Below are 20,361 nucleotides of genomic sequence, written 5' to 3' on the forward strand. Positions count from 1 at the left end.
ACTACTCTATGGATCTTCCCTAGCAACGACTCAGAGAGAAAATTAGTGATTTGATTATCTGCTAGAGTGAAACTGCAAGAGGGGTCACAGGCCATTGTCCCTTCCGAAATGCTAAGTCGATGTAGCGAAAGCATATACAAAATGCTAACTTTTACCGGATTCGACACTTCTTAATATGTCTATCAATAACGTGCATCTTTTCCTTCCTTGTATTGCTTACAAATCCTTTAAAGATCAACACATTTACGTAGACTGTACACTAAGTATGGTTTTATTTAATTCTATGACTGGTTCATAATGAAATTACTATAATTGCCAAAGCGCCTCTAAAGAGGAGGCTATGGCACATATTCAAATAATATCACAGATGCATGGCATACTATGTAACAGTTCAAAATGTGTGTGGTCTAATCTGTATATATACAGGAAAGCATACAGGTACCTTGTGAGACGTAGGTGAGCTACACGGAGAAGGCATACAAGGCGTGGCCAGGCGATCTAAGTGAGCCATAATCACAACTGCGGTTTGTCGAAGATCAATAGCTAGTTCATTGTCCTGTGGCAGGGTCAGATATCTTAGGAAACTCTCATTTGGTGTCAGAGGGCAAGAAAGAATCTGCGTGATATAAACAAAACATGCAGCATTTAAATGTTATGTTATTAGCATTCACGCAGCAGAACACTTCTACCATTGGTATGACACTATAGCGCTAAGTAACATGTGAGACATTATCAAAAAGTTTAATTTTCAAAAAGGAGCAATAGGTCAAATAATGACTAATTGATAAAAAGGCAACATTTCAAATGGTCAATTATAAAATGTCTTTAAAACTGCACTGTACCATGAATAATCATCAAATATTAGTCATCTATAGATTCATACTTATTTATTTATAAAGTTTTATGTAGCGCGAAGAAGATCCCGAGGGATATCAGAGCGCTTTACAATAGGATGGGAGGAAGGACATAGATACAAACTCGACATCAAGTAGAAGTAAAAAAAAACAGGAATGTTCACATATTCAAATGATAGTCCAATGGAAGTAAGAGCGATGTCTTTGAGCAGGTGTGCCTAGCTGAATTAGGGTAAGAATTTATTCATAAAGAAATTTTGGGCTTCCAATTTGAATGCCGTTGTTGAAGAGATTTGGTGTACTTCCGGTGGAAGAGAGTTACATAGCTTTGGGGCAGCGCCGGAAAAGGCTCTTTTTCCTAAAGATGAGTGGTTTCAAGAGGAAAGTCTTGGTTCTTCTTGAGGCTCTTACATCACAAGAGAGCTAGAGTTTTTACGCCAGGTACCTGGGAGTACTGAAGTGAAGGGCTTTGTGCGCCAGAACGACAATCTTTAACTGAATACGTGCTTCATAAGGCAACCATTTGAGAGATTTTAGGACTGGGGAAATGTGCTTGTTTCGCTTAGTGCCTGTAACCAGTCTAGCCGCTGTATTCAGTGATGCTCTTAGTGGAGCCAGGGAGTAGTTGAGAAGACCACAAAGGGTCGCGCTGCCATAGTCCAGCCTAGGCAGGACAAGCGCTTGCACCACCTGCTCGAAATAGTTTTGCTGAAAGAGAAGTTTGATATTTGAGAGTCCTCATCAAGTGGTTTGCACCCTTGCATACCTAACTGATGTGATTTTTCATATTCAGGTGCTTATCCAAGGTGACTTCGAGCGATTTGGCTGCGTCTATGATGAGAAGAGTGCAGTTGAAAGAAGTGAGGTGATTCAACCAGAGGTCAAGCTTGGGGGTGTGGTTCGGAGGGGAGATGACCAGGAATTCCGTTTTGGAGGTGTTGAGCAGAAGATGGTTCTCAGTTAACCAGTTTTGAATAGACATTAGGGTCGAGTTGAGAGAGATGATGTTTTCGGGGGAAGAGATTTTCAAATAGAGTTGCATATCGTCCGCATACATATGGAAGAGAGTGTTTGAAGGGGTTAAAGTTAGCTAAAGGTTCCAAGAACAGGTTGAAGAGGATCGGAGAGAAGGCGGATCCTTGAGGGACCAGCATGAAAATTAGAAAGGGCGGGAGAGAGAGTGGTTTGCCATGACCCTTTCAGATCTGTGGTGGAGGAAAGATGAGAACGATTGTAGCACCGGACCAGAAAAATCCATCCTATTTTTCAGAGTTTCGAGGAGGTTGTCATAATTAACCGCATTGAATGTGGAAGAAAGATCAAGGAGGATCAAGAGGCAGGATTCAGGGGGGAGGAGCCAAGATGGCGACCTGAACGGACGCTCGATTCCCGGCTCCGCAAGCTTGTGCGTTCTGCACCTACATCCTGTTCGTGAATCTGTGCTTGAGCCGCTGCGGAATGTAGCCACGGCCGCACTGATGCTCTGGGTGTTCCTCCGGAGTCCCTACCTGCCAGATTCCCGGAGATATCGCCGTGCCAGGTGCCGGTCGCCATACCCGGGCTCCGAGACTAGCGCCGCTCCCTGCCACCGTGGATCCTCAGAACGGCCGCCGCCCGCTGGAACCCTGAGAGCGTGGATTCCCTGTTTCTTGGCGCCGTCACAGGGGGTGTCGGACGGATTTTCATTGCTACACCCGAGAGCCCCGTTTCGTGTGATCGGCGTATTGGGGAGAAGTGTTTGTTGCAGTTGTCGTCCCCCTGGCCGGCGCTGAGGCTGACCTGCGGTGGCCATTCGGCGGGTCGCCCCACGGCTTGCCCCCGACTTGCTGCGAGGTGGTAGTGTTTCCTCGGTGCAGCACTCCTGAACCGCTCTGTCCACACGACTGGACCCTAAGCTCCCTGGGGCTGAGTCAGCTTCCTTCCTGGCGTGCACCCCCCTGGACGACCGAAATGGCGGCTGCCCTTTCTACAGTGGCGAAGGTGATCTCGCCCTCTGATAGCGTCTCCCTGCTTGACGGCAAACTGGAAGCTCCATTGCAAGCCCCACCGCGCACAGAGAGACAGCTTCGCCCTCGGAAGGAGCCGACCTGCCGGGACATCGTTGCTGCGCTCGTCGAGCTTAGGGCGGAATGGCGGTCACTCTCCGGTCAGCTAGGGGATCGGCTAGATGAAGCAGCACAACAGTTGCAGCGGGTCCGGGTGGCTGATCCTCGGCATGGTATGGATTCGATCTTTTCAGTCGCGACAAGGGAGATTGAAGAGCCGGATGCTGAAGGTGAGGTGGAGACTGTCTCCCGATGCCGTGATTCCGGCATAGGGCAGCCGGTGGCTCTGTTGGGGATACATTGTTTCAGTCATCTACGGAACTTGAGACTTTGTTTTTGGGGCCGACGTTGCATTCCCGACCTTTATTGTTGCTACAAATGTGTCCCCTTGAGCCTACTGCCTCCCGAGTACCCTTCCTCCAGCTATGGACTGGATTTCGAATTGGGTGTTTGGGGGTACTTTTCCTGATTGCCTGCTGCTCGGCTACTGGTTCTGGACGTCCATTTTGTCCCTACCTCCCTCTTCTTCATCGATGGTGGCCATTTTGCTTTCCGGCCTTATATGGATCTGGCCCCCCTCGGACGCCGTGTCTGGGGGGACTGTCGCGCTCTGGCCAAGGCTGATAAACTGTGTTTTATGACCGGGACTGAAGGGCTGGCGGGGACTCGGCTTGGAACACTTACGAATATAAGTTGAAATGTGCGAATTGGTATGCCTCGCCCCGTCTTATATTGTAACTGATTTTGATACTGTTTCTTTATTCCACGGGGCGGTGGTGGACTGCATGGCGGGATTGACTGGGAATATCTATAATTGGCCCTCCTCCGGCTTTCTATGATGGTTCCTTTTTTCCTTTCTTCTTTTTCCTTGTCTCTTGTCTCTATATTTCGGGTACTCTAATGGGCGACAGACACACTGCAAGGGGGGGGGGGGGTAGGCCGTAGCCTCTGCATGCGTGTAGGGTGGGGGGATTTACATGTCCGTTTTTTCGTTTCTATGGGCCTTGTTTTCTTTCTTCTTTCATCTTTCTTGTCTTATCTTTGTCCTTGGGCTATAGTTTGGCTTGAAGCTGGGTGGGTTCATGTTTGCTCTCGTCGTAGTGCTTGCTTACCTATCCTGTCGTTACCTTCGCGATGCCGATATTTTGATTGCAAATTTCCTGTGTCTCATGAAACTCGCCTGCTGAACGTTGCCTATTGCTTTTGTAGTGAGATGGACTGGACTATGGCTCTCCTGGACTTAATTCTTGTTCATGTGTTTTTATAAACCTTAAAATTAACCTCATTCTTCCTGTATATCGGCGGTACAGCATGATCCAGTGTAACTCCAAATGCTTGCTTAATAGTGTCGCCTTACTGCCGATGTACCGTATTGCTCGCAACAGTGCTCACAGTTTTGTGGCCGGCCAGGTGGTTGTAGGCCCGTATTTGTCTGCTGTTTATGCACAATAAAGGTTTCAAAAAAAAAAAAAAATAAATAAATAAAAAGAGGCAGGATTCATTTTGGTCAAGCATTTTTAACAAGGCATCCATGACGTGAGTGAGCGCGACTCGGTGCTATGCCCGTTCCGAAAGCCTGATTGATGCTGGTCAAGGAGTTGGAAATTCTCTATATGCGTATAGAGTTGGGATTGTATGCATTTTTCTGAGTTTCGCTAGGGTGGGGATGTTGGAGATAGGTCAGAAGTTATTGAGATCTTCTTTGTCAGCGTTAGTTTTTTTTAGTAAAGGGGATACCAGAGCTGCTTTTAGGCTGTCAGGGATCGTACCTTGTGAAAGCGAGGCGTTTACAATCTTTGTCCAGGTGGGGATGAGTACATTCTAGATTTCTTTGAAGATGGCCAGGGGTAACGGGTCACTGAACTGGTTGGATGGGTTGATATTCAGAAGGATCTTGTAGATGTCTTTCACTAAGTGGAGTAAAGGTGCACCATGACTCATTAATCTTGGTGATCAGGCTGGTAGATCTGTGATTTCCTGAGGGGTCATGGGATGGTATGTCCCTGGAAGAAGACAATAGATCCTTTTTAGAGTCCAGGTCAATGGAGAGGAGTCTTGCTTTCTCCGTGAAGAAAGCAGCAAGTTCGTCGCAAGAGAGAGGGGTGCCACCAGGGCAGAGTGGCTGGGATCTAGTACTGATTGCTGTTTAACCAACTCAAAGAGTTTCTTGGGGCGATTTGCCGCTTGGCCCAGTTGGTGTCTGAAGTAGTCAGACTTAGCGCTCTTGATTTCTTTTCTGTAGAGGCTCCTAACCTCTCTAAGGAGTTTTAGTTGTTCCGAAGAGAGATTGGATCGCCAGGAATGTTAGAGTGCTCTAAGGTTGCAGCGTTCGTTCAGTGTTTAAATTGTCATTATACCAAGGTTTGGATATTTTTATTGAGGCATTTTTTTGTTGAAGTGGAGCAATGTCATTCATGATGTTGGAGATGGTCGAATTGTATGAGTCGGTGAGTGACTGCGCCTCAACCAGGTCGGCTAGGGCCAAATTACAGTGGGCTGCTATTTCACCGGAGTCTACTGATCGGAGGTGCCTTTTCCATATCTTTAATTTCGTTGGATGAGCCATACAAAATTAACAACATCAATCTAGTTTGTCTTCATCATCAAAGCACTGCAATATGTATTGGTTTTGGCCAGGACTGTAAATCGAAAAGGGATTTGAGCAGGGCCGGACTTGGAACCAGAACCGACCCTGGCAAAGTGCTCAGCCGGCCTCATCCACCAAGCTTAAATGAAATCTTTAATTACTGCACTCTGTGCACTCTGTTTTCAACAAACTCAGGTGGTGCAAAGTATAAAAATACCAAGTGGGATTTATTAAGGGGTGACGATTTCATCTGGCTTAATAACATTAATAAATGTATTTAACATTCGTCTTATTGAAATATGATTCTACTATGACATCATCTACAATACAGACAGCTTCACTGCTAAGCAGAAACATTATGATTGGGTTCAGTTTAATAACTTTGAGCTAATGGATGCAATGTTGTATTCCTAAGGGAGGTAGACAAGACAGAGCTCTCCCTTTTTCCTGCTTTTATCCGCACTGTTCATAATGCCTTGGATGTGCTACATCACACTAGAAAGCCTGGTAAAAGGATTTAAGTGACACACTAAAGTGGAGGACAAAATACCATTGCATGTGTGAACCTCTGCAAACAGTACAGAGGCACCTCAGCATCTTCCAGCACTTCAGGAAGTATGCCACCTATAGGATGTATTATGCAAAGTCCATCAGATGCACTCCTAGGAATTGGAGAGACTGTAAGCTTCCCACACTCAGATTCATAGGGAGGGGTTTAGACAACTAGGGATCAAGGCTACCTTGGGGTTATTGGATTTCTGTGTCCGTAGTTTAGAAGCAACCTAATCCGGCTTCAGAGAGAATGGAGGCGATGGAAGACATCCACCCATAGCTAATGTTGCAGATCAAATTTTCATTAAGTGGCAATGTTCAATTTATGTATTTTCAGCTTTAAAACATTCTGGTCTGATTCATCTACATACTACAAAACAATTCATACCACATTACTGGCACTTACTTCATACAGCTCGAAAAGGAGCTGTGATTCCTGCCACACAAGGCTAGGTCTCCACGTTTAGCAATGGTAGCATTATATAGGATAGTATATAATGGGGGCATAGTGCTACCAACACCCAGTATTAGTATTGGAGATGGTCTCAATTGAGTGCTACATAGTAAAGGGCTTACACACAAATAGGTGAACCATTGTTAGAATTAAACAAACTAACCATGGAGGCTAACATTTAGGTATGCAAGACACTGGGCTTTTGTTGCAGTTATCCCCAACATGTTGCCCCCTTTTTAGTTACCAGATGCTGATTTTCGACTCCAACAGCGCACCAAGGCCTGCTTCCCAGAGCTCATGCCAGTGATCCTTCTCCAAAACAAGGTGTAGTCTAATTGTGCCTCAATTGGCTAAGGACTTTAGCACCTCTGTAATCCCTAGTAAATGGTACCCCAGGTACCTACAACTTGAGTGCTAAAGAGGGGCCCAAAGGTATGCAGCATATCTTATACCACCCTAAGGAACCCACACACAAATTAAACCCAGACTGCCATTGCAGGCTGCGTGACATAGTGCAAACCATGAGGGAAAAAATGACATGTCACACTCCTATGTGTCATGCAAAAGTCACTGCGTCTAATATATGTAAGATACCCCTACAGCAGGGCTCTGAGCCCTAAGGCGGGGTGCATTACATTTTATGTGAGGACATATCTGCATGAGCGGATATGTCCCAGTGATGTCTAGTTCAATTACTGGCTACTGAAAGTGAGCAGGGCAGCCATCTTAAGGTGTGTATTGGGCACTGGTCAAAACGAGTTCCCCAGCTACATAATGGCTTTAGTGAAACATATGGTATTTGGTATTAAACACCTCATATTAATAAAAAGTAGCAGCGCCGCTTCCCTGCATCCTGAAGGTACTCAAAGAACTGTGAAACACCTCTTATTAATAAAACGTAGAGGCGCCGCTTCCCTGCATCCTGAAGGTACTCAAAGAACTGTGAGAACTCCGGACTGCAGCAAATCAGACACCTGAAAACACCACTGCACCCTAGCCCCCTTGCCCAAGTTGAAGTGGGCCAATGGTGCCAGCTTGTCCCCCGACACTCTAGAGACAAAGCCCACCTTGGGTTTGCCCACAGTGTACTCATCGACACCACCTGCAGCCTTTTTTTGCAGGCCCCTTCTACTGAGAGTGTCTCCGGTGACTAAAACCCAACACCTCAGAACACCTCTGCACCCGGCCACCCTGGCCCGGGGAGAAGAGGACCAAAGGTGTACACACGTCCCGGAGTATTGTGAGACCCGATACCCCTTGTCGGTCCAGCCTGCTTGCAACCAGACTGTTCCCCACTAAAGAGAATAGGACACCAGAAGCCCTAACACACCTCTGCACCCGGAAGCCCATGAGCCTCCCAAGGTGACACGTTGGTGTGGCCTTGGACCTAACCCCATACACCCCTTGAGTTCAGGAGACTGGGCCCCGTAAGTCGCTGTGACTTGCCCAAATGCAGTATGTTTTTCCCCCCCCATACGAAAACATTGGGCACCCGATGCTGGAAAGCACCTCTGCACCCGGACGCTCCAGTGCCGCCAGAGGTGACTTGATGGTGCTGCTTTGGACCTTGCCTAATACTCACCTTAGGTCCAGAAGATTGGTCTATAAGTCGTTTTTAAGTGCCTGAATGAGGAACATGTCCCCCCCCACCCCCAAATAGGATAACATTACCGCTTCCAAATATTGCACTGCTACTTTTGAACACTGTCAAAATGTATAACTCTACAAGTACTTACCTGATTCGGATGATCGTGGTATCTAAATTCATATAAAAGAATGTTATTTTTATAAAATTGGTGTTGGAATTTATTATTGAGTGTGTGTCTCACTTAGTGCCTTTGTGTGTGCAATAAATGCTTAGCTCTATCATCTGATATGCCTAACTGCTCGCCCACACTACCACAAAACAGAGCACTTGGGGTGTCATTTGTTCCTCTAATTACTGTGGGATTTGCCTTGACTATTCACACAGAGTATCTCTTTTTGGTCCACTATATAAAAGAGCCAGCTTCCTACAAGATGCATTAGATTGATGATGTTCTGGTGAGAAGTTACTCCTCCAGGCCAAAGTGGCTGAAATCAGGGTGCGGAGTGTAGCCACTGCAGCACTTTGGTGGAAGGACATATTGAAAGCAGGGACTACATTGAGCATAGGAGAGATGTTGGAAGAATTATCCTGAATGGAGGAATTGAGAGGATAATATCTTTTAAGGATAGCAGTGCTGGGGGCATTGTGGATGAAGTTAAATATGAAGTCTGAGCACTTACATGGAAGAAATGATTCGAGTTAAGTACGCACAAAAGTAACGTGTATTCCTCTTTGCAAGACACTGAGCACTCCATTTGCCCTACTTTACACAATAACTTTAAAATAAATGAAAAGCATGGAATTATTCAAGTCTTAGCGTCCCATGAATAATGTTAGCTTATATATCATAGTTATAATGTTAGCTTATATATCATTGTGGTTTCTTCAATCTTTGGTAAAGATGTTTCTACAAAATATTCATCAACAATGCTGAAATGGTCTTTTACCTGCATGTCTTCTTCAGTGTTTTGCACATCTTTATTACAGATTATGTTTTGAAACCGTTGGAGTAATGGTAGAAGTGGAGCACTGGTTCCTTGTGCTGATCTCTCATTATCCGTCTCTTTTGTTCCATTATTCCAGAGCTGGAGAAGCAGCATAACAGCAGAAAGCATTTGGCTGAAAGAAAAAAAGTGTTTTTGATTGTGATGCAAGACATTTTGCGCCCAATATACCAATATTACGTATAGCAATTACCTAATTGCAAATTTCTGCGACTCGCAATTAGGAAATCACTATTTCTAATGCATGAAACTCAGTTTCATTTGGCGATTTCTAGTGGGTTGCAAACCAACTTACCTCATGAATGTTAATGAGGTAAGTTGCAATTTGCGACCCATTAGCAATCAACGCCATCACAGGAATGGCGACCTGCAAACCACCATGTCTATGATGGCTTATTAATAAAGCAGTTTTTGTTTTTAAATACAACACGTTCTTCTTTAAGAAAAATGGGAGGAGTTTAAAAAGAAAAGTTTCTATTTTTTCAATTTGTTCGTGTACAATGACGCTGTGGTCCTATAAACAAACCTTTTTTTTTTACATTCACTAATGGAAAGGGGTGCAAAATGGGATCTCTTCCCATTTGCAAATGCATTACCAATACACTTCTGTAGTCAGTAAATTGTTTGTTTTATGACCGGAATTCGCTCGCAAAACATTAATGCATACCATTCAGATTCGGTATTTGGAAGGAACAGCCCTTCCAAATAAAGAATCAGTAATTGGTCGCAAGCCAAAATTGCAATTCGGTAACGTGCAATCAATCACAGTTTTGGTTTGATGCATACCAACATGGCAGATTATGCAAATCAGCCCGTTTGCGAGCACAAAAAAACTTGATACATGCGGACTTTGGTGTGCAGAACCAAATGGGCAGGAAGACAGCATTTACAGTATATCAGTAGATGAAACTACAGTGACAGTGGCATCTGAAAAATATGGCTGACAATACTGACCATGGCAAATTACGCAAAATATACATTTGTGTGAAGATGATAATTTCATGATTTCTTAGGTGCTTTGTCACCAAACAGGCTTCGGGCTGAGACCCAAATAATGGAAACTGGAAAAGACAGCCAATGCAACCCAAAAGTAAAGGGGCTCTAGAAGCCATGCTAGCGATGGTTCACTACATTCCTGAACTTCAAATGAAAGGTATTTTTGGAGAGGAAAGGAGGGGGAAGGAAGAAAGATGGGGAGAGAAGCGGGATCTTTTAGGTGTTCTATGAAAAATAATGCCCAGCTGGGGAGTTTGCCTTATTCTGAGGGATACAGAGAAGAAAAAATGACTTCAGGGTACACTGTACACCCTTCAGTGTGAGGAAGATCATTAGTAAACTGAGGAACCTTCTACATAAAATGACTTGAGCACCCTTTGATACACTGCAACCAATGCGATAAGGAAACAAATACAATATTGTTTTGATTGACACACTTGCCCCTGGACTATCAAAAATATTCTTGTGCAATAATCTAACAAACAGGCAAGTAGTGTTGGGACTGTACAGTATTTGTTGTGTGCTCAGTAAAGGAGACTCTCAGAGCTGCTGCTGAGATCCTGCATTCATTACTCCACTACTGACTGGAAGCATGTAAAAAGTAACAGGATTTCATGAGGAATTTAGTGGGTTTTGAAAGCTGGTGCTGGCTCTATTAATTCCAAAGGATTACAGATATAGATAGGGGGCTAAGTGACTGGGAAGCACATTCCATCTGCTATTACTTACCAACCTTTTCGACAAAATCGGTTAAAACACAGACTTTTGTGGCATGTTGTCAAATTCGTTTTGGGGCTTCATATAATACCACTTGCAATACCGACGCTGTTTGTTTTAATTAATTGGTAGAGACAAACTTAGTTTAGAATAATGGAATTGTACTTTTCCAAGTATCCTCTAGGACAGAAATATAATTTATGAGTGTTGGTGAAGCCTTTCTGATGTGTGGTACCCAAGATCATAAATGGGTGACCCTTTTGGGTGGGAGGATCCATGAGCGTTATGGAGAAACACTACTGTTCAGCTGTAACAAAATGTATTTCCACCTATTGGGAAATAAAAGCCAATAGAAAGGATACGCCACTTGCAATTTATTGGTGACCTACTTTATAAAGTTAATAGAAACAACGTGGACGAACCCACAGTTAAGTGATTACACTTGTATTGACTCAATATGATGCAACAGAGTACAGACATCCAATGGATATGTAAAAAGACCCCTCACCCACCAACCTAGTTGGTGGCATGCTTCATGATTAAGGTCCCAGCTGGGCTGCCGGATTCAACCCAGCTGTGCTTTGTTCGCCTGACTACATAGGATAAAATTGGGTAACCGGATTAAATTTAATAAGTGATAACATTTGATTGGGATAATGTAGGAAAGTCTGGTTTGGCATCTGAGGAATTGTAGTTGAAAGCCTTTTTGATGGTAAAGTCTGATTGTAAGTCATCATTTTGAAAACGCCCCTTTTAGAAAGTTGCCATTTTGTTGTCCTACATTTGGTGCCTGTACCCTGTTCCTGGGTCACATGACTAGGTGTAGTTGACAGTTGGCCTTTGTGTATTCTCCAGACATCTTCTCAATATAGAGTCTAGGTATTGGCAGGGTGCACTATCTTTACCTGGATATGGGGTGGATCGGTCACCCTCCACACTTGCACTTGCACTTGAAAGGCACTGGCTCAGTTCACACAAAGGGCTGGCACATTAACCTATTGTGCCCCCAGACAGACTGGGACCAGGACAGAGAAGTAGAAAATTCCAGACAACTCAAACCCAAAAGTAGTAGCTTGGGAGTTTCCGGTATTTTCAAGCCCATAAACACTTCAAGCTCCTGTTTGACATCACCCCAGAACCCCTAGATTTTGGGGCATCCCCATGAGGCCCATATGGTACGTAGGAAGGTTCCCGCTTCTACTGTACACCTCAGGCAGTCAGGGCTGGCAGCCGTGACCATTCTGAACAGTTTACTTTGGCTATAGTGAATCCTGTGAAATACTTTCATTTTTTGTTAACCTTAGTCAGTATTTGATGGGTGCCTGAAGGCCGTCTCCCAATCTAGGACGTCCATCCCTCTAATTTCCGCCTCCCATTTGGCTCATAGGTTTTGGAGGTTATCTGGGGCATGATTATTCAAGGTACGATGAAACTGTGATACTACCTTATGGGATATGTTCCGGAATATCCACCCTCGGCGCCTGCTCCTTTTGGAGTGCATGCGCTAGTTGAAAATATTTGTATTTTTGAATGGGGGGCTAGCTGATCTTCGCTTTGCGAACTTTCATAGAGTTTCAACTCCCTCTTGTGGAGCACAATGCCCAAGGTTTCCATACCCACCAGTTTCCACTTCCTGAAATTGTCAGTTTGCGAACCTCTGTTACAGTCGTACCTTTCCATAAGGGTGTGGCCAGCGTGATCCGCCCCTGCCAACCAATTGCTCGGAGTGCCTCATTCCATGCTTTCAGCGCCGCTTGACCCCTTCTATTGAAGTCATTTAAGTCTAGACAAAATGCAGGAACTGACCAAAGACTAAATACTTATGTAGTTCCGTCTGATGCAGTGGACAGACATCTCCTCAGGGGACCAGGAGGAGAAAATTATTTTAATTATGGTCATAATATTGTCACACAAAATAGATTTGATGTTCTCTCCGGGCTAGAACTGTGTGATTGACAAGAGGTCATTGAGGGACCCAGTGAAGAGCCTCCCCCAGCCCTGGTTTCCTTGACATCAGACCAAACTATACCGACCCCTGTCATCGCCCACTGCATTCCAGTAACAAAGTACAAAGGTGTGGGGGAAACGGTTAAGATGATAAGCTGGAACGTTGTTGGTCTGCGAACCAAGAGAGAGGATAGCAACAGGTTAAACGTTAAAAAATATGATATAGTGGCTTTCCAAGAGACTTGGGATAGGGACTGTGACTTCTGGATGGATGGTTACACCTCGTATTTTGTCCCTGCATTGAGGTCAACAGCAGGAAGGAACAGATGGGGTCTTATGTTATTAGTAACTGTGAACATAAGGGGAAAAGTGAAAAGGGTAGATTGTGCTACACATAACTTTCTTGTCTTAGAACTAAGTCTACCAGATAATACCAAATTGATTCTTGTGAATTGTTATAACTCCCAGCAAGGTATTTCCCCAAATGAACATCTGGCTTGGTTGACAGAATTTTTAAATACCTATAATGTAAAGCAAACCACTTTCTGCCAATATATATTTTTGGGTGATTTTAATGTACATCTCTGTAGTGAGAATTGTTTTTTATTTGATTATGATGGTCCAAATTTCACATCCCGCAGCATTTTGAACATACTAATAAGGGGGAAGCTTTGGAAAAACTCCTGTCTACAAATGACCTGTATGAAGCAGGGTTTTCTGATAAAAGCACTCGTATGGCCACGTATATAGGCAGGGATTGTGAAACAATAATTGATTATATTTTTCTCTCTCCAGGACTTTTAAAATATGTTATCGCGTTTAATGCTATAAATTCATCTTTTAGTGATCACAATCCAGTAATGATTGAGATGGTAGATGGCCTTTCTCTTTTAAACAAAACTGCTTCGCAGCGGGCAGTAGAGGAGGTTAAGGCTAAAGATCAGGGGAGGAGGCTAAAGTGGAGTAAAATTGTGCCGGAGGAGTTTTTTATTACCATTACCAATAAGGCGGCATATGATCTAAACATCTGTGAGGATGTCCTCTCCAACAGGGAGGAAGTAATAACTTCATTTGAAGCCATCTGCGCCCAGGTGGCTAAAGATCTTACTTTCAATAGCCGACCGACTAAAAATAAAGTGGTAATGGGCTGGTTCGACCATAATTGTACTAAATCCCATAACCTCCTTAAAAAAGCTCTTCAGGAGCGCCCTAGGAACAAAGCCCGGGTAGCCCAGCTTAGAAGAGAGTATTCAAAAACTGTACAAGTAAGGAAAAATGAAATTAAACAGGATGCATGGGCGGAGCTTATGGACAAAGCTACACTAAAAGATAGTGCAAAGTTCTGGTCCATTATTAATACTCCTCTGTTTTCTTGTTCCCAAAACAATGCACTAGAAGTAAATGCATCTGAGGAGGATTGGTTGAACCATTTTGAAAAAATATATGGAAGCCATATGGACCTGGATATCTTTGTTGCCCCAACCTCAGAACCCCCTGTTACGCCAATAAGGTTTCACATAGCGGAAGTCATCAAAGCAATAGAGGGCACAGCAGGGAGACAGGCACCAGGCCCAGACGGGGTACCCTCTGATATGTACAAGGCAAACCCCTTGTACTGGGCAAACCAATGTCTTTAATACCTCGGCCTGCGTGGGACCCCCTAAGTCTTGGTCCCGATCAATAATAATCCCAGTGTTTAAAAAAGGTCAAAGAAGAGACCCCAGATGCTATAGGCCTATATCCCTGCTAGATTCCTCCATAAAAATCTTGGGAAAGGTTATCCTAGCAAGGATCACTAAGTGGGCATCGGTCAATAACATACTGTCCGACGCTCAATACGGCTTTAGAGCAGGGAGGAGCACGGAAGACCAATGCCTGAATCTTCACCTGATCATAGCTAAATACACGAGGGCGGCCAGGGGCTCTATCTTCCTGGGTTTTATGGATCTGTCCACGGCCTTTGACCTTGTCAATAGGTCAAAGCTGTGGACTATGCTCTTGGAGATGGGACTCGACCGGTCCTTAGTGTATTTTCTGGCCGAGTTGCATAGAGATCTAAAGGCCTCAATCAGGATGACTAATAAGGGGAAATGTACATCAAGTTTTAAATCTGGTAGAGGGGTACGCCAGGGATGTATTTTAGCTCCCATGCTGTTTACGTTATATGTAATTTCGTTGGAGGTAAACCTGTTAACAGCTACGCCCGACATCCCTCGTATGGGAGGCACCCCGATTTCGGTGCTCCTATATGCGGACGCCGCCGTATTACTAGCTAGGACCCCGTTGGCTCTGCAAAGATTGCTGGATGCATTCGGGGATTTTATGAAAAACCTGGATCTGGTAGTAAACAATGGCAAATCACACGTCATGTCATTGGGTGTTTCTAAAAACAAAGTTAAGACATTTTTCTGTGGAAAGGAAGAAATCTTTAGAGTAAAGGTTTTTACCTATTTGGGAGTAGTCTTTGATGACAGGGGTACGTGGTCCCCACAGGTCTCATTGAAGGTAAATGCTGTGAAAAGCTCCGCGGCGGCAGTGCCAGGTTTTGCGAAAAGGTTGGGGGGGGAAACCCTTTCAGGCGATCCTGGCAATTTACAGGGCTAAGACCCTGGCTATTGCAAGATATGGGGCAGCAATATGGGGTTTTTACTAAACCAGACCACATACAAATAGAAAAAAATAAATTCCTACGGACACTTCTAGGCCTCCCGCAATCCACAGCTACCCATTCTACCCACCTTGAATTGGGGGTAGGGTATATAGCAGATATAATTAATATAGCCCCCATTCTACTATGGATTAGAATCTGGTTGATTCCAAATCTTTCCTTAAATCATAAGATCTTAAAGGACTGTATCAACCTAGATAACACAATGCAAATTCAGTGGCTGGCCTACATAAAAATGTTAGCAGTAAATTTGGGGAGACCGGAAATTTTCCACAACCCAGAATCTCTATGTAAGTCAGATATTGTGTGGGTAAAAACTAATTTTACTATGCTAAGGGAGGCAGAGCGGGAAGCTACAGAACTAAGTAAACCATCGGTTAGGGGCCATGTTCTGGTTACCATGCCATTAATGATGTCTCCCTATCTGTCTACAGTGACTAATTCCTTCCATAGATGGTTACTGACAAAATTCCGGTTTAACCAAATACATAAGGTATTGTGGGATTTGCATGGGTGGAGTAGACCTGAAGTTGCAGCTCCGTGCAAATGTGATGACTTTCCCCCCCCCAAGATACTCTGCATTTTACATTTTTTTGTCCTTTGTACCATGATGCTAGGAAAACGTTTATTCTCCCTTTACTGAAGAATATGAACTTTATTCAGTGTAGACCAGCCTTATTGTTTTTACAATTGTTGGAATCCCCTTTAACTATGTTTTGTGTTGCCAGCTTTTTTGCCATGTCGGTTAGAAGTAGGAGGGCGAGACTGAAAGCTGCACAAGAAACCCATTCCTCCTAAAAACAGCTGAAGTACATTACCCAATTGCACTGTTAATGATTGTATAATGAATTTGTACAGTATTTTTTACCTTGTATATACACTTCTTTTAAATATTTTTAATTGTATTGTATATCTATAGCATACTTTTATGATTTTTATTAATCGAATAAAGTGGTTTTGACTTGACTGGACTTCCTCAGAAGATTGAGTGCTCTGTGTCTCCTAAGAGTCCTGACAATTTTTTTTTTTAAACTAGGTAAATTAAATTGACAGGAACAAGAATGCAACATATGATAAACATTTTTGTAGTACAAAGCATCCCTAAAACAGTCCAAGTGTTATTTTCTTGAATAGCAGCAGTAAAAAACAAATTTGAGAGTTTCTTCACAACTAAGATAAGTAATACTTAAAAGTCCAGTTTTTAAATACAACACACCCCGCCCTATGGGCTGTTTAGGGTCTACCCTAGGGGTAAAAAGTTTTTTTTTGCCAGGTTGGAATGGCAGTTTAAAACTGCCCACACAGGCTGCAATGGCAGGCCAGACACAGTTTAAATGGTTACTTAAGTGGGTACCATAATCAGTGCTGCAGGCCCACTAGTAGCATTTATTTTACAGGCCCTGGCTACATGTAGCACCACTTTACTAGGGACTTACAAGTACATTTAATGTGCCAATTGGGTGTAAGCCAACTTCACCTGTTTAAAGGAGAGAGCACAAGCACTTTAGCACTGGTTAGTAGTGGTAAAGTGTACAGAGGCTTAAGGCAAACAACAATGAATTCAGCAAAACAGGAGGCTGGAAGGCAAAACGTTTGGGGGTGACCCTGCAGACAAGGCCAGGTCCAACAAGGCACAATAGTTGTTTATCACATTAAAGCTTGACCTATTGGCTTTTCCAATGCTAGAAACAATGTAGTAAAAAAATTGCTCTTTTGTAGAATTCATATAGGAGAAATAGAAGCGATTATTACAAACAACATAGTTGAGTTAGACTAATCCCTCAAGCATTCTAAAGGATGCACCACCTGGAAGGCGGAATAATACATCACCAGCTGATAGCATGAAGTGAGAGAGTTTTCTGGTTTGGAGCGAAGCCAAAGACCACTCTAGGATTATTTTAAAGAATTGCTAACAAAATACGTAATCCAGACGTCTGCGCTGTCAAGTCAGACCTAAAAAGGGAAGTTTAATTACATAGACAGGCAATAATTACGAAAACATTTGAACAGGGAAACAGTAATATTTGGTGTATTTTTTCTTTCACAGAAATACTACTTTGGGGGTTACATAGAATATGTGGGAAGCTGTAAAATATCGGGTGAAATTCTTTGAAGTGGTTTTAGTGCATTAAGAGTAAGGCACTGCATTCCATGCCTAATAGTACAAGACCACAAGCAAAAGGATAGTGCCAATTTTACAATGATGGTGGAAAAAGATACCAAAACAATGCTTGCACAGCTATCTCCAAATTTTTGGTAATGTCCTGTTAGACATGAGGAATTACGGGGGACGGGGGTCAATAATTTGATTCTCAATTCTTTCCAATGAATCATCCCTAATCTCCCACTGCTTTCAGTAGGCACAGAAAGGGTAGAAGTAAGGGGTTTCAAAGGTTCATGGATCAGTATGTGTTAGTGGTGGTAGAGGGTTTGTAAAGATCAGGGAAGGGTAACATTAAGTAGTAGTAATTTTTTTTAGGATTTAGAGAAGGGTAGCATTAAAGAGTGAAAATGGATTCTTACGATGCAGGAAAAGGTAGCACAGGGGTAATCAAGGGTTTTTTAGGGTTCAGGAAAGGGTAGCCTTGAGGGGTTTGTATGGTTCAGGGTGGGGTCATGTTAAGGTGTCGTAAGGGGTTTTTAATGTTCAATGTCGAGTAAAGGGACAGTAAGTGATTCTTAAGGTGCATGGAGTGGTCAAATTAGAGGGTATTAAAGGTTTGTTATATAGAGAAAAGAGCAGAGGTAAAATTTGTAGGGTTCAGGGAATGGTCACATAAAGGAGCAGTAAGGTGTTTTTCAGATTCAGAGAAGGGATATTTAAACTTACAATATACAAGCATGTCAATTTAATATATAAAGCTTTACTTTTGAAGTATATTATAATATTAGTAATGGGATTTTTTTTTAATTAAACAGTAAGTTAAAAGGAGGTATCAAATTAACTTTTGGGGGCAGAGATGCTTAAAGCCCATAAATCTTAAAACTAGGAATTAGAAGGAAAAACATAATTGTCTCAAGAAGTGGAAGGATATGGCATCTCTAAAGTTTATATTGGAAAGCGGTTGATGGTTTAAACTAAAATACACATTTCCCCCGATTTCTCTCCTCCAATCTGGAATGTTGTCATGGTAGAAAAAAACACCATAAATATCTAGGTATCTAGGATACATATTGTAATGTAGGGACACATGTTTATTTATTTATTAAACATGTTTTATATAGCGCTAGCTGGACCCGGGGGTATCAGAGCGCTTTACATGAGTATACATTGTAATATAGCAATATTTACAATGAGGTAGTATTCAGAAATTAATACAGACGATAGAAAGCAATCTAGGTTTTAACACAATAGTTAGACTTGATAAAAACCTATGCCTCAGGCAACTTGATAAACAAATGACTACAGCTTTTGGAGAATAAGTACATTATGTGGAAGCATGCACCTTTCCCAATCAAAACATGTACTCCTGTCGACCAACTTGAGTGGAAAAGCCCCTCTTCAAAGCAGTGCTGAAAGCTCTTTTTTAGGTTAATCAGAGAAAACTATGTCAAGCCAGACCTAAAACTGATGGATTGTTCCCAAGCGGATTCAAGTTTTTATAACTGATAGGTGTGGATCCACAATGCACAGGCCTACAGACCAAGCTTCACTTTACTGAAGGCCATAAACCCAGCAGAAATTATTCAAGGTTATCAAGCATTCAATGCAGGAATGTACTCAGTAATATTTCATTTTATTTGGCACACCCGGTTCCTAAAATAATGTAATTTTAGTGCTCTGAGTATGTGGCACCAAGATTACTGGTTGCACAACTCAATGAGAACAAACAAAAGAGGTCATTCACGTGTAGCCTGGATGTTTAGAGTTAGGTGGCTCCTACGACATTCAGACTTTATAATATAAACCTGTCAAGGTATGCTAGTGTGGTGTGCTAGATGGAACCCAGGTGCTCCTACTTGGTGGATTAGTACAGTGAGAATGCCAAGCTTAAAAGAAAGCCACTGACATTTAACTGCACCAAGAAGCAGGATGAGGTATGGGAATGCAGGTATGAAGTTAGAGAAAAATAACATGCATAAACAGATTAGAATACTAAACAGATTGGAAAACAGACTTCAGAGAGCTTTATAAAGGTCCTGCTCAAGCACAGGAAGTTAAATCGGCAAGTCTTACCTCAGTGTCCCCCTCTGCACTGCCAGCTCCAATAATATTGCAAGAGCCAAGTGCTGGTCTTGTAATGGGATGTTTCCTGGTCCTTTAGAACATGATGCCCCATGAACATCACTAAAAATGAAAGGAGATCTATTAGAAATTCCTTTTCGTGGAAGGCCTTCCTTTTATATCACAACAAACTGCCACAAATTGATCTTCACCTGTTAAACATATATAGGCAAAAAATATGTCAAATGTGTGGAAGACAATGTGAGGGAAGCATTTAGAGAAATAAAATGTGGCTATCAACCTGTAGTGTTGTGGAATTACCGTAGGGATTCACCAAAAGCATAGCTGCCAAATTTCCCAGGTCTATGTGTGATGCGCTGCTCCGGTTAAGGTTTTTTTCTTTGAATTCTGGGGTTTTCTGCTGTTTATTATAATGTAATAAACAAGTCACAAGTGTCAGAATTCAAGGAAAAACCTGAATTAGAGCAGCACATTGCGCATGAGCCTGGGAAGCTTGCCAAAGCTGAAAAAGAACAAATGTCAGCAAAAAAGACCTTGAAATACGGAGTATTTTAATCCATGGGTTAAACAACAGGGACCCAATCACATGCGGTGCTAAAATAATTATTCAATAAGAAAAATACAGCAAACAAGGAATAGGACTCAAACAGCTACAAACTGAAAAGGGATATACATCAATCTTGTTACTGTTCTGCACCAACTGCTTTGCATAAGAAACCTCTAATCAAATGATTTGCTTCTGGTTAATAGAGGGCTGTGTACA

The 20,361-nt window shown here is 42.8% G+C and overlaps 1 protein-coding gene across 5 annotated transcripts in view; it reads right to left on the reverse strand.

Moving 5' to 3' along the window:
* HERC2 (HECT and RLD domain containing E3 ubiquitin protein ligase 2) overlaps positions 1 to 20,361 on the reverse strand; it is a 1,676,463-nt gene that overhangs the window by 1,476,405 nt on the left and 179,697 nt on the right. For all 5 annotated transcript variants that reach the window (XM_086934186.1, XM_086934185.1, XM_086934187.1 and 2 more), the window contains exons 8-10: positions 19,590 to 19,700; positions 9,028 to 9,199; positions 443 to 616 (exon numbers count right to left, since the gene is read on the reverse strand). In XM_086934186.1, the coding sequence (XP_086790312.1) occupies positions 443 to 616; positions 9,028 to 9,199; positions 19,590 to 19,700 (457 nt within the window). The remainder of the gene's footprint in view (positions 1 to 442; positions 617 to 9,027; positions 9,200 to 19,589; positions 19,701 to 20,361) is intronic.

Source organism: Lissotriton vulgaris, chromosome 8 (assembly GCF_964263255.1).
Source record: "Lissotriton vulgaris chromosome 8, aLisVul1.2, whole genome shotgun sequence".
NCBI lineage: Eukaryota > Metazoa > Chordata > Amphibia > Caudata > Salamandridae > Lissotriton > Lissotriton vulgaris.